Below are 12,991 nucleotides of genomic sequence, written 5' to 3' on the forward strand. Positions count from 1 at the left end.
GCAGGAGAACCTTTCCATAGGTGGGATGGGAGCTGTTGATATTTTAAAATTATTGCTCTTTCAAAATTACATGTTGCTTTTGCCTAGGAATGGGATACTGATATACAAGTTTTATATTTTGAAGCAGTAAGGTAAAATTTTTATCCTAAATATTACTCTAAAATACTTTTTAGCCAGAGATGGTAGCTTACCCCATTAAGCCCAACACTTAGGAGACAGAGGCAGGAGAATCTCTATAGGTTCCAAGCCAGCCTGGTCTACATAGTGAGCTACAGGGCAGGCAAGGCTATACTGAAACCTTGTCACAAACACCCAAATCTCAGCCTAGTGGTGGTGGCTTGTGCCTTTAATTCCAGCACTCAGGAAGCAGAGGTGAGTGGATTCCTGTGAGTTCGAGGCCAGCCTGGTCTACAGAGTGAGTTCCAGGACAGCCAGGTCTACACAGAGAAACCTTGTTGAGAGAAAACAAAACAAAACAAAAATCCAAATAAACAACAAAACCAAACCTCCTCTCAAAAAGATTTCTTTACTTTTATTTTTTTGTGTGTGAACTGTATATATGTACACCACATCCGTGCTTGGGCCCATTGAGGATAGGAAAGGGCACAGGATCCATTGAAGTGGAGTTAAAGGTAGTCATGAGCCACTAGACATGAGTGCTGGAACCAAATCTCCATCTGTATACAATAGCAGCAAGCGTCCTTCTCCAGCTTCTAAGACATTTTCAAGTTGTCTAAACCTTCACTCTTTTCTTAGCTACATAACTTGGTTTTGTTGCTGCTGCTGTTTGAGGGGTTTTGTTTTGGGACAGGGCTGCTATGTAGCCTGGCTATTCTGGAAATCTCTCTGTAGATCAGACTGGTCTCAGAACTCAAACAGATCAGCCTGCTTCTACCTCCCTAGTACTGGGATAAACGGTGTGGGCCAGCACTGGCCTGCGATCTTGCTAACTGTTTTAAGTCACTTCTGAGTTTACCAAGATTAGGAATAACAGATGTCTTCTGTTCTTAGTCTCAAATGTGAGAGAACCAAATAATGGAGGAAAATGTGTTACTATACTACACTCCTAAGCAAAATTTCAGCTGGGCATGGTGGCAAAGGACTGGGAATATAGCCCAGTGAACTTGGTGAACATGCATGAGGCCCTAAGTTCAATTCCCAAAACAGGTGAAGAGAAAACACTGAGAGAAGTTGATATAATGTATCTTTTTAAGTCTTCTTTATCTATTTGTGGTCAGCTTTACTTCTAGGGACAGGAGAGAAGACTTGGTGGTTAAGAGTCTCAAAAAACCAAAAAAAAAAGAGCACTTACTGCTCTTCTGAGGACTGGAGTGGGGTTCCCAGGACCCATGTGTCAGCAATTAGCATCAGCCTGTCACTGCAGCTCTAGAAGATTCTACACCCCTGGCTTCTGCAGGTGCCTGCACTCACACACACATACCTACAAAGAGGCACATAATTTTCCCAGACATTTGAGGTCATCATTCCCTCTGTGACAGGTGTTTTGAGAGTCGGAGATTAAGCCAGGAAATGTTGGAATCATTTCTACAAGACTCGTTTTTTGCTTTTTGGTTTTTTTTCCAAATCTGGATAGAGGCCTCACATGTAAAATGAAGAGCTTGAACAAAACAATGGCCGAACACTACAGTTGGCTGATCCTGATTCTCCTAAGTCTTTTTTTTTTTTTTTTTTTTTTTTTTTGGTTTTTGGTTTTTCGAGACAGGGTTTCTCTGTGTAGCCCTGGGTGTCCTGGAACTCACTCTGTAGACCAGGCTGGCCTTGAACTCAGAAATCCGCCTGCCTCTGCCTCCCGGGTGCTGGGATTAAAGGCGTGCGCCACCACGCCCGGCTTTTATCTGGTGTTTTTTTTTGGAATAAAATAAAAACTAAAAATGTCATTACACATTTTGAAACATTTTTTTCATTTTGAAACTTTTACACCCACTAAAAACCTTAAAGATACATCACATAAACGAGCCAGCCATTTTATCTCGACTAGCATCAGAATAAAATACAGTACAAAGTCTGATATTATGTGAAGTCAGAGTATAAGTGTCCAATTTAAGGGGAAATAATATTTTCTAGCTGTAATTTTGCTAGTTTTAACTCAAACACAAACTTCTGTGCTTCATTGGCAATCACCTTCTCATCGTAATCATTTTTCTAATTGATATGTACATTTTGATTAATCTTGTTTCCTTATCACATTAAAAATAAAAAAACACCCACATCTTACCATTTCATTCTGTGCATCTCAGTTTTAAAAGCCTTGAAATGTTCAGACTGTACTACATTAATGGCAGTATGGGAGCGTCCCTAATCCTTAAATTGTTCTGGGAGCATATGTGTAAGGGTAAAAACTGTCCAGATAGTACTAGTCTGAGATAAATCCCTTCACTTTGGTAAATACTTCCACTATATTTAAGTGTCTGAATCATGTAATTTTTTTAAAATGGCATTCTGTAGGTCCTTTTCTGTGATAGTTAAAAAAAAAAAAAAAGAAATACTCAACCATTAATGCTGTTTATCCCCAGGTGGTGGTATTACACGCCATTTTATTTTTGCATTTCCCCAAAACACACAATTCCCCTGGTAATTGAACAGTATTTTAAAATTAATTACTGGATGGTTTATAAAGTGTGGCATCCGCACAGTCCAATTCTACAGATCTGCTCAGTGGCTTTTCCCTTTGACAGGCTGCTGCTTTTAACAGGAGAATGGTTTGATCAGTTGTCTATGAGGTCTGATGAAGACAAAATAGCTTTCTTTTCTAGCCCCCTCCAGGCTTTGGAGAAATCCAGGAAGTGGGTTTGAACTTAGCCGCAGTGAATCTTGCGATAGTAAACTTTTGGGGTGGTCAGAGTAACACCTTTCATTACAACTATTAGCTGAATGGCAAAAGACTCTCGGGTTTCCCAGTGTTTGCAGAGGCATTATTTCAGAACAATTCCATTTGGAAAGAAACGCGATTGTAAACCGTTTCTATTTCAAGCCCATAAAAAGCAGAACTCGGATGAAAGGCAAAGCCTTGACCTTTCTATTTTAGACTTGCATCTGGGTAGCTAAGCCATCTGCTTTTCTCCCACCTCCCACCCCATCTACTTAATGGACTGAAAATACTGCACTTAATTGCAATTTTATCCAACCAGGCTGACTTTTCTGACTTACGACCTCGTCTTTTCACCTAACGGCTTGCTCGGTAGGGTTTTACTTACCCTTCCTTCCCAATTCCTCCCTACCGCTCTCAATTATATGCTGTCAAATGTCTGCAAAGTATGATACTAGGCTCTCACGTAAGAAAGCCATCTATAGAGCCTTTTCATTTCAACAGTGAGCGCCTGACGGAAAATCTAGGGGTCTGGGCTCCTCTGGGCACCGACGGTATTAGCTTTGTTGCGGTTATGTAGAAAGGCACCTCTTACTGCCTGTAAAGGAGTCGCGCGTCCCCACCGCCCAACAAGGAACGCAGCCCGGGAAAGGACAGACAGACGAAGGTGGGAGGAAACCCCGGGAAGAAAGGCGCAGGGAAGAATGGGGAGCCCAAGACGGGAGGGAAGACCTTGGCAGGAAGGTTCTGGAGGAAGGTGTGCGAAGTGGCCGAGAAGCTGGCCGAGAGGGCCAGCGAAGAGGGGCCGGGGGCAGGCGGGGGGGACCCCGCCCGGGTGCCCCGCGGGGACATGGGTAGCGGGGACGGGAACCCAGGCCGGCACCCCGGGGATGGCGGCCCACCCGCGGCCGAGCCCCGCTACTTAACTATTTGTAGAGCTGCTGCAGGCACAGGTCCAGGCTCTCGCCCTCCACCTCCTCTCGGGTGATGCGCTCCGACAGCGGCCGTGGGAGCGGGGGCAGCGGTGGCAGCTGGGGCTGCGGCGGTGGCGGCACGGCCGAGTGCCCCGGGGCAGCCGCTTCCTCCTCTTCCTCCTCCTCGCCCTCCGTCGCCGTCTCCTCCTCCACCGCCTCGTCTTCGGGCTCGGGGTCTTGGTCCTGCTCCCCCTCCTCGGTCGCCTCTACCGTCGCAGCGTCCTCCCCCGGTTCCTCCCCCGAAGCCTCGGCCGCCTCAGCCGCGACTAGCTCGGCTTCGGGCTCGGGCTCGGGCTCGGATTCGGGTTCGGGCTCTGGCTCGCCGCCACCGCACGGTCCGCGGAACTCGCCCAGGAACAGCTCCAGGAAGCGCCGGTAAGTTTTCTCCTCAGGGATGCAGCCCGCCATCGTTGCTCATGCCCCGAGGTCCACCGGGAAGGGGGTGGGAGGTGAGCCCAGGAGGAGGAGGGGGCTGCTTCGGAGCCTCGCCTCCCGCTACGGAGGGGGAACGGCCGCACGGGCACCGGCGATCAGCACTGGGTTGCCTGGAGAGGGCTCCCGCAGGCGTGCGCGCCACCGAGCTCGGACGTGCGCGGCCCGGGGGCGGGGGCGGAGCGCGCCACCCCGCTCCGGTCTGGAGGGAAAGTTGGTGGCGGGCGCGCGCACAGGGTCCAGCGGCGGCCCACCCGCAATCCCTACCGAGAGCTCAGCCCACGCTGCCTAGAGACTGTCGCCATGGCAACCGGTTCTAATTAAGAATTCCAAGGTCCCTCCCGTCGAGTCTGTGGAGTGGTAAGGACGCTGGACTCCTGCACTCCAACTTCGAATGGTCTTTGTGGGGTGAAGACCCTAGTTTCATGATAAGCACTGAGACATCTCTGTTGGTTCCACCAGGAGTGTACTGACTTCAGTTTCCTTATCTGCTTGCCTTGCCGTAGTATATCTCTTGATCCGATGGCACGCAGTAAACACCTTTTACTAATGATATGTGTTGAAAAAGTAAAGGTCCAGGCACGAGCACCCAAAAAGGGTAGTTTCCTTTGTCTAGGTTCTTTCGTTTGATTCTATGTATCCTCCTTTCTCAAAAAGATGAACGTGAGAAATTAAACAGTAATTCGCTTGCTTAAAAGTCAAGACTTTCTAGCTGTGGCATTGGTGTTAGAGCCCCTTTCAAAGTCTCCAAAGCCTTTAGAATCTTTCCCCTTAACTCTGCTCTATGAAAATCTAGCTGTGCCTCGTATCTACACAATGTCTTATTTATATAGGGCTTTGCAGTTTACACGTGTTCGTCTCTAATCCTCACAGCCTTTTAAGGCAAAGGTTATTACCGTTAGGATTCTGTTTTACAGATGAGGAAACAAGCCTTCAAAACAGTGACTTTGCTCAAGGTCAAAAGCAAGCGATGCAACAAGAATTCAATCCGAGATTGAAGTGGTAGATTTCACTTGTAAGTTTTCCATCACCCAAAAACCCCTGCTTAGTTTCTGTATAATGCATGTCATTATATTATATTATCCTACCATATAATCCGTATTTTGTCTATATTTTGTTTGTTCTTCCCCACCACCTCCTGTGTCTCTTCTTACTCCCTCCCCCAAGCTAGAACTGAAATGACTTTAAATTATTCTAATTTTCTTACCAAACTATAAACAAACCTATTATTTTCAGGCTTCATGGTGATGATGTTGGTGGTGGGTGCTTTGAAGATGCTGTGCTGTACAGCTGTATGGATGATAGCATCATTGCTGCATACTACCACGTCCACGGCAGCATGTAATTCAGCACAAACATAGTGATTTTTCCCCTCTGCTTTGAAAAAACATGTACTCACAAATTATCCACTCCATCTCTCCATTTATTGTTTCTGGGTTTCAGCTGGATTTAGGATCAGAAATACCATTTCCAGTCAGTTATTAATGACAGAAGAGGGTGCGTTCTCACCAACTGTTTTCCTATAATGCTGTATTTTTAAATCCCTGACCCGATACTGTTATTTTAAGATTAAGTGGGTTGAACTTACTAATGGTATCATGTAAAATAGAGTTCTATGCTCTCTCCTAGGTCAAGATTAAATAATACATGATAGAAAGTGTATAGTAAATAATGCACTTAGAATTTTTTCTATTTTTTTTCCTAAGATGAATGGAAAGACCAAACTAGTCTGTAGAAAGAAACTGCTCCATGGGATGCCAAGAAAGCCCTCAAAGTCATTTGTTTTCGACCTACTTGCTTACTGCCATTTCAGAAAAACTAGAGAAGAGCTGGGGTGCTGGCACAACCCTTAATCCCAGTACTCTGGAGGCAGAGACCAGTGGTGCTCTGAGTCCTAGGTCAGCCTGGACTGTCAAGTCCTAGGTCATCCAAGGCTATGTAGTAAGACCTTTAATAATAATAATAATAATAATAATAATAATAATAATAATAATAATGGAGTGACAACTTTCTAGGCTGCAGCAACTTTAAACGCCAATTTTACATTCCAACAAACTCTTACTATCCCCAATTTTAACACAGTGACATTTTAGTTCAGGAGTGCATAGCTGTCAATGCTAACAATTCATGTCAAGCTTCTTACATCATAACGTAGCAGCCTCCCTCATTTAGATGACATTTGTGACATTAATTTATGACTCAGCCCACACATCAAAAGGGAAATGATATATGTTGGTAAAACAGTACTTCTAAGAATAAAAGAAAAAACCCACACCTCTGCTGCTGGAAATGAGAGGCGTCTTTGCTTATATTAATGAAGACACTTTTTTACAAAGATCAATATAGATCCTATTGCATTCTTCTTAGCAAGAAAGCTTTGTCAGTGGCTGCTGGCAGAGGTGGTGGGATCTCAAAGCCGCTGTGTAGGTGGGCTGGCCGATGTCGAGTCGCAGTTCGTCCTTCCTATCACCCTGCTTCCCTGTCTCCTCACACCTCCAGGTCCATTCTATTGCGTTTTTATCTAATAGAAAATGTGACGAGCCCTGGCACATTCTCAGACTCTCAGAGTCATTTTCTACATTCGCTTGGTTTTTCTCGGACCACCTGAACATCCTTCCCTGCTCTCAACATAGCCCGTTCTTTTTTCTCATCTTTGAATTTGTGTGCATCTTCTCTGGAAAATAAGACCAGACTTTACCGCCATTGTATTTTAAAGTAAATTTCATTATTAGCACTTGATGTGATTTTAGGATTTGCTGAAATATGTAATGAACTTTTTCATTAAAACTCAAGCCATGAAAAAGCATAATGTATGTAGAATGTAAAGTGATTTCTTTTGAAATATCTTTCTTACAAAAAGTGTTGTTGTTTGTTTTTGGTTTTGTTTTTTTGACTTTTTCCGAGACAGGGTTTCTCTGTGTAGTCCTGGCTGTCCTGGAATTCACTCTATAGACCAGGCTGGCCTCAAACTCAGAAATCCACCTGCCTCTGCCTCCCAAGTGCTGGGATAAAGGCGTGCGCCACCACGCCCACCTAAAGGGGTTCTTCTAAGATCTTAGCTTGTGGAAGGAAATGCACAGTATCCTCTTATGGATCTCCACGGGCATGTTTGTAAGGGTAGAAAAATGTTGAATTTAGTAGCTTCTTGTATAACCAGACATTTTCTCAGATGTTTACCCAAGAGAAATAACTTGTCATACACAAAAAACATGCATAAAAACTTGTACATAAATGTTCACAGTTCTATTTATAGCACCTCAGACCTGGAAGCAATATGAACAGGTAAGGAACTGTAGTATATTCACACAGCAGAATACTACTTGTCAATAAAAATAAATGAACTAGGGGCTGGAGAGATGGCTCAGAGGTTAAGAGCACTGACTGTTCTTCTGAAGGTCCTGAGTTCAAATCCCAGCAACCACATGGTGGCTCACAACCATCTGTAACGAGATCTGGCACCCTCTTCTGTATTGTCTGAAGACAGCTACAGTGTACTTACATATAATAAATAAATCTTAAAAAAAAGAAATAGCATTCATTACTGAAAATATAATAAAAAAATAGATGAACTAAGGCCCAGCAGTTGTTGGTGCACACCTCAGATCCCAGCACTTGGAAGACAAAAGTAAGTGGATCTATAAATTTGAGGTCAGCCTGCCCCAAATAGCAAGTTCCAGACAACCAAGAATACAAAGAGAAACACTGTCTTTAGAGAAAGAAAGAAAGAAAGAAAGAAAGAAAGAAAGAAAGAAAGAAAGAAAGAGGAAGGAATAAAACAAAACAAAAAACAACAAAACAAAACATACAAAATAAACAACCCCCACAAAAACAAAAACAAACAAAGAACTAGGCTACATGTATTGGTACATGCCTGGAATCCCAGGACTCAGAATACAACAGGAAAAAAAGGAGAAAGAAAGAAAGAAAGAAAGAAAGAAAGAAAGAAAGAAAGAAAGAAAAGAGAGAGGGGGAGGGGAGGGGAGGGAGAGAAGAGGGGAGGGAGAGGAATGGAGTGGAGTGGAGTGGAGGGGAAAGGAGAAAGAAAGAAAGAGAGAGAGAGAGAGAGAGAGAGAGAGGGAGGGAGGGAGGAGAGAGAGAGAGAGAGAGAGAGAGAGAGAGAAAGAAAGAAAGAGAGAGAGAGAAGGAAAAAGAAAGAGTTGAAGCCAAGCCTTGGTACATAGTAAATTAAATGCCAGCCTGGGTTACATAAGAGATTCTCTTATGTCAAAACAATCAAACAAAACAAAACAAACAAACAAAAAAACCCAGACACACTGGATAAACTTCACAAACATGTTGAGAGGGCTGGAGAGATGGCTCAGCATTTAAGAGTTTCTCATTGCTTCTCTCATAGAGAACCTTATTTTAGTTTAGAGCACCCACATGGAGGCTCAGCTCTAGGAGAGCAAATGCCCTCTTCTGGCCTCTTTGGACACCAGGCAGGTATTTGGTACATATACATATATACAGATAAACACAATAAAAATGAAAACATACTGAGACACAAAAATTACACAATAGAGTCTGGAGAAATGGCTCAGTTCTTGAGAGCACTTATTTTGCAGAGGACATGGGTTTGATTCCCAGTCCCCACACAGCAACTCACATCCTCTATAACCCCAGTTCCTGGGAGCTGGATGCCCTCTTCTGGCCTCTGCAAGTATGAGATAGGCATATGGTGTACATAACATGCTGGCAAAACATGATACACATAAAATAAAAACATTTTCAGTTGCACAGAAGGATTTATATTATATAATTTTATCCATATAGGATATATCCATTGGGATGATGACATTCTAAAAGAACAGGCAAGACTAAGCCAGATGAGGTATGGTAGGTGACACATGCCTATAATGCCAGCACTCAGGAGCCTGAGACAGGAGGATTGCCAAGTTTAAGGTCAGTCTGGGATGTACAGCCAGAACATCTCAAGAAAAGCAAACAAATAAACAACAGCAAAAGAGGGTAAACTCACCAGATGTGAGCAAACAGGCTTTTCTTTGAAACTGATGCTGAGTAGGAATTTATGGAAGAGTAGCAAGAATGAATATTGTGAGTTCATTAACACGTTCTCTGTCACTGAGTGTAGTGGTGCACACCTTTAATCTCAGCCCTCAGGAGGCAGAGGCAGCTGGTCTCTGTAAGTTCGAAGCCAACCTGGTCTACAGACAGCCACAGAACACTACATAGTCTCAAACAAAAAACAAACAAACAAACAAACAGACAGACAAACAAACAAAAAATGTTCTCTATTTAACTGGGTGGTTACATGAGTTATGAGTTATTAAATTATCAAAGTATTCATTAGAGATAATAAGGATGTACCTCATTGGTAGAGCACTTGCCTAGTGTGTAAAAAGGTCTAAAATGTGCATTTAAAATAAGTGTGTTGCTGGGCAGTGGTGGTGCATGCCTTTAATCCCAGCACTCGGGAGGCAGAGGCAGGCGGATTTCTGAGTTCGAGGCCAGCCTGGTCTACAGAGTGAGTTCCAGGACAGCCAGAGCTACACAGAGAAACCCTGTCTCATAAATAAATAAATAAATAAATAAATAAATAAATAAATAAACAAATAAGTTGTGCATAAATACCCTGTCTCATAAACAAACAAACAAACAAATAAATAAATGTGCTGTACATAAATTATACCTAAATAAAGTTGTTGTTTTTTTAAAAAGCATTGACTTCGGTGTTGACCCTTGTCCTCCTTGCAGTCATCTCCAGCCTTTCCTCCCTTGTCCTACTCTGTATTCCACGGAGCTGACCCATTTAGGCTGAGTTCACCAGGCTCCACTGACAGCTGCCTTTCAGTTGTCATTGCCCAGTGGGAGGCACTGACAAGAAGTTATAAGTGAGGAGGGCAAAAAAGCCGCAGCATTGCTTTATCCAGTCCCGAGTCTGTTTTCTCGCCTTTGTATTTTGCTCCCCTTAAACGCCTACTGGACTGTGGATAGTGACCTGAGTCCCTGAGCTCTGGAAACATCATCTTCCATTTTTCCTTCAGCCTATGGATGGTGGCAGCTTCCAGGTTCCTAATTTTGGAGAAATTAGAGAAGTCATCTTATAGACGTTTTATGACTGTATAAATAATTTTCTGCGTGTGTTTTAACTAAAATGATATAATAACAATATCTTAAACTATGCAAGGATTATAAGGGACAGAATTTAAAGTGGATTAAGCTGAAATTAAAGCAATTTTAGGTCTTGAAGATTCTACTGGAACAGAGTTTACCTAAAACAAAGTTAGCAGTGGATTATTTCTTAAAATTATCAAGTGCAATACGCAAGGCAAGGAGAGGTTTTAAAAACAATCTGCAATAGAAGAAGCATATCGGTATTCTATATAATAGGTATGAGTGGACGCTGATGTAAATATGGACACCAGCGGATAATGATAAACAGTGGCAGTTTATCAGTTATAAACACCGTATCATAGTAGCACAGGATGTTAGAAACAGAGAGAAAGGAAGAAAGCAAACATGCTAACTCTATCCCAACTTAAATATGCTCTAGAAATACTCCATCAATTTGAAATTTAATGTTTGATATATGAATAATTAAGGTATGTAATTTTTAAAAATCTGTAACTTCTTAAGTTATCTCCAGTTGATATTCTCTTAGTTATGGACTGCTCTTCCAGAGGTCCTGAGTTCAATTCCCAACAACTTACATGGTGGCTCACAATCATCTATAATGGGATCTGATGCCCTCTTCTGGTGTGTCTGAAGATAGTGACAATGTACTCACATACATACAATAAACAAACAAACAAATAAATAAATCTTAAAAAGAAAGAAAAAGAAAACAGCATAACAATAAGATATATATTTAGTTCCTGTCCACTGGCCTACAAGTCAATGCATATGCAAATAATTAAGGCTTAGGCCTAGTAACAAATGTGGTGTTTTTACTATTTTAAAAACTGAATTTGGGGGCTGGAGACTTAGCCTAGTGGATTAGAGCATTTGCTCTTCCAGGGGACCTGAGTTTAGTTTTCAGCACCAACTTCAGGCTGGGCACAATTTCGGGTAACTCCAACCCCAGTGGATCCAATGTCCTCTGCTGATCTCTGAGGGCACCTATACACATGTGGCATGCACACATATAAACTTTTACATTTTTTTCTAAAAGGCCAGGCATGATGATGCACACCTTTGATCCTAACACTCAGGAGGCAGAGATAATGAGTTCAAGACCAGCTTGGTCTACATAGTGAGTTCCAGGACAGCCAGGGCTCTATAGAAAGACATTGTCTCTTAGACAGACAGACAGACAGACAGACAGACAGACAGACAGACAGACAGACAGACAGATAGATAGATAGATAGATAGATAGATAGATAGATAGATAGATAGATAGAATCTTTGAAAAAATAAATATGAGGTCTGGAGAGATGGCTCAGTGGTTAAGAGCCTGCTCTTCCAGAGGTCCCGAGTTCAAATCCCAGCAACCACATGGAGCCTGACAACCATCTGTAATGCAGGCCAGATGCCCTCTTCTGGTGTGTCTAAAGACAGAGACTCACATACATGAAATAAATATATAAATCTTTTTTTTTAAAGAAAAATAAATATGAGCTATGAAAGAGAATAGAAAGCTAATTATTTTTCTAGTTCTAACTCTGCCAAGTATTTTTTTTTGGTTTTGGTAGTGGATACATATATAAAAATACATTCTATAGTGAAACTCTAGAATCCAATGTTAAGACCCGCAGTTTCTACTGTAGCTGAGAGAAGATCATTGAGTTGTATCATTTTGGGGGACTGGTTAATTTTTGTATGTAAAGATTTTTTGTCATTGTTTGGTTGGTTTGGCTTGATTTTGTGTGTGTGTGTGACAGGATCTCTCTGTGTACCCTTGCATGTAGCCCTGGCTATTCTAAAATTCACTCTATAGACTAGGCTTCCTGCCTTTGTCTCCTGAGTGCTGTGATTAAAGATGTGTGCCAACTACCACCTGGCTTTTTTTTTTTTTTTTTTTTTGGTTTATTCAAGACAAGGTTTCTCTGTTTAGCCCTTGCTTCCCTGGAATTCACCATGTACATCAGGCTGGCCTCAAACTCAGAAAAACACCTGCATCTGCCTCCCAAGTACTGGAAGTAAAGGCATAGGTCACCACCACCAATCTAATTTTTTTTTTAATTTGCAATGTTTTTAATATAATAGAGTTTAAAACAGAAGAATAATATGTAAACAATTTTTAAAATATTAATGTGTAGGGCTGGAGAAGGGGCTCAGCAGTCAGAACACGTGCTGCCACCAACAAGGGAACGGGATGTCCTCTCTTGGCCTCCACAGGCTCTGCGCCCACACCCATACCCACAAACAATGAAAGGGTGATGATATATGCTCTTAACCACGGAGCCATCGCTCCAGCCCCCAGATACATAATTTAAAAATCTTTAAACTTTCAAAATTAATTTAATTAAAACCTTTTAATAAAATAGTGTCACCAAATCATCTTAGTAGGGTGCCACAGAGCATCTGATGACAGACTGAGTACAGCAGAAATTACTTCAAAAAGGCGCCTCGATCAATAGCTGTGTTTTTTAAATCATCCCTATTTGCAGCCAAAAACACTCTTGCTACAATAATTTTTAATTCCCTTCCTCTTTCAGGCTATATAGTCATTTGTAGGAACGGGCCAAAGCTACAAAAATTAAAATTCATTCCAAGTAGTAACAAGCCATATAAACTAAATTTTACCAGTTTTAAAGGCAAATAAGTGTCTCCAAATAGGCTCTAGCCTTTTTAAAA

At 42.2% G+C, this 12,991-nt stretch overlaps 1 protein-coding gene and 1 long non-coding RNA gene across 4 annotated transcripts in view; one reads left to right on the top strand and one right to left on the bottom strand.

The window, feature by feature from the left end:
• The window catches only part of Ppm1e (protein phosphatase 1E (PP2C domain containing)), a 132,089-nt gene extending 127,789 nt beyond the window's left edge, over positions 1–4,300 (bottom strand). The window contains exon 1 of the mRNA NM_177167.4: positions 3,755–4,300. Coding sequence (NP_796141.2) covers positions 3,755–4,209 — 455 coding nt within the window. The 5' untranslated portion in view covers positions 4,210–4,300. The remainder of the gene's footprint in view (positions 1–3,754) is intronic.
• Gm33937 lies at positions 2,835–7,050 on the top strand. Of its 3 annotated transcripts, XR_003949755.1 has the most exons (5): positions 2,835–3,199; positions 3,332–4,176; positions 5,151–5,248; positions 5,470–5,574; positions 5,940–7,050. It is a non-coding gene; the product is annotated as a predicted gene, 33937 (long non-coding RNA). The 3 variants fall into 3 exon arrangements; XR_001780287.2 differs by having other exon boundaries at positions 5,470–7,050; XR_388942.4 differs by lacking the exons at positions 2,835–3,199; positions 3,332–4,176 and adding an exon at positions 4,338–4,593 and having other exon boundaries at positions 5,470–7,050.
• The last annotated feature ends 5,941 nt before the right edge of the window (positions 7,051–12,991 follow it).

The sequence above is a fragment of the Mus musculus genome, chromosome 11 (genome assembly GCF_000001635.26).
Source record: "Mus musculus strain C57BL/6J chromosome 11, GRCm38.p6 C57BL/6J".
Lineage (NCBI taxonomy): Eukaryota > Metazoa > Chordata > Mammalia > Rodentia > Muridae > Mus > Mus musculus.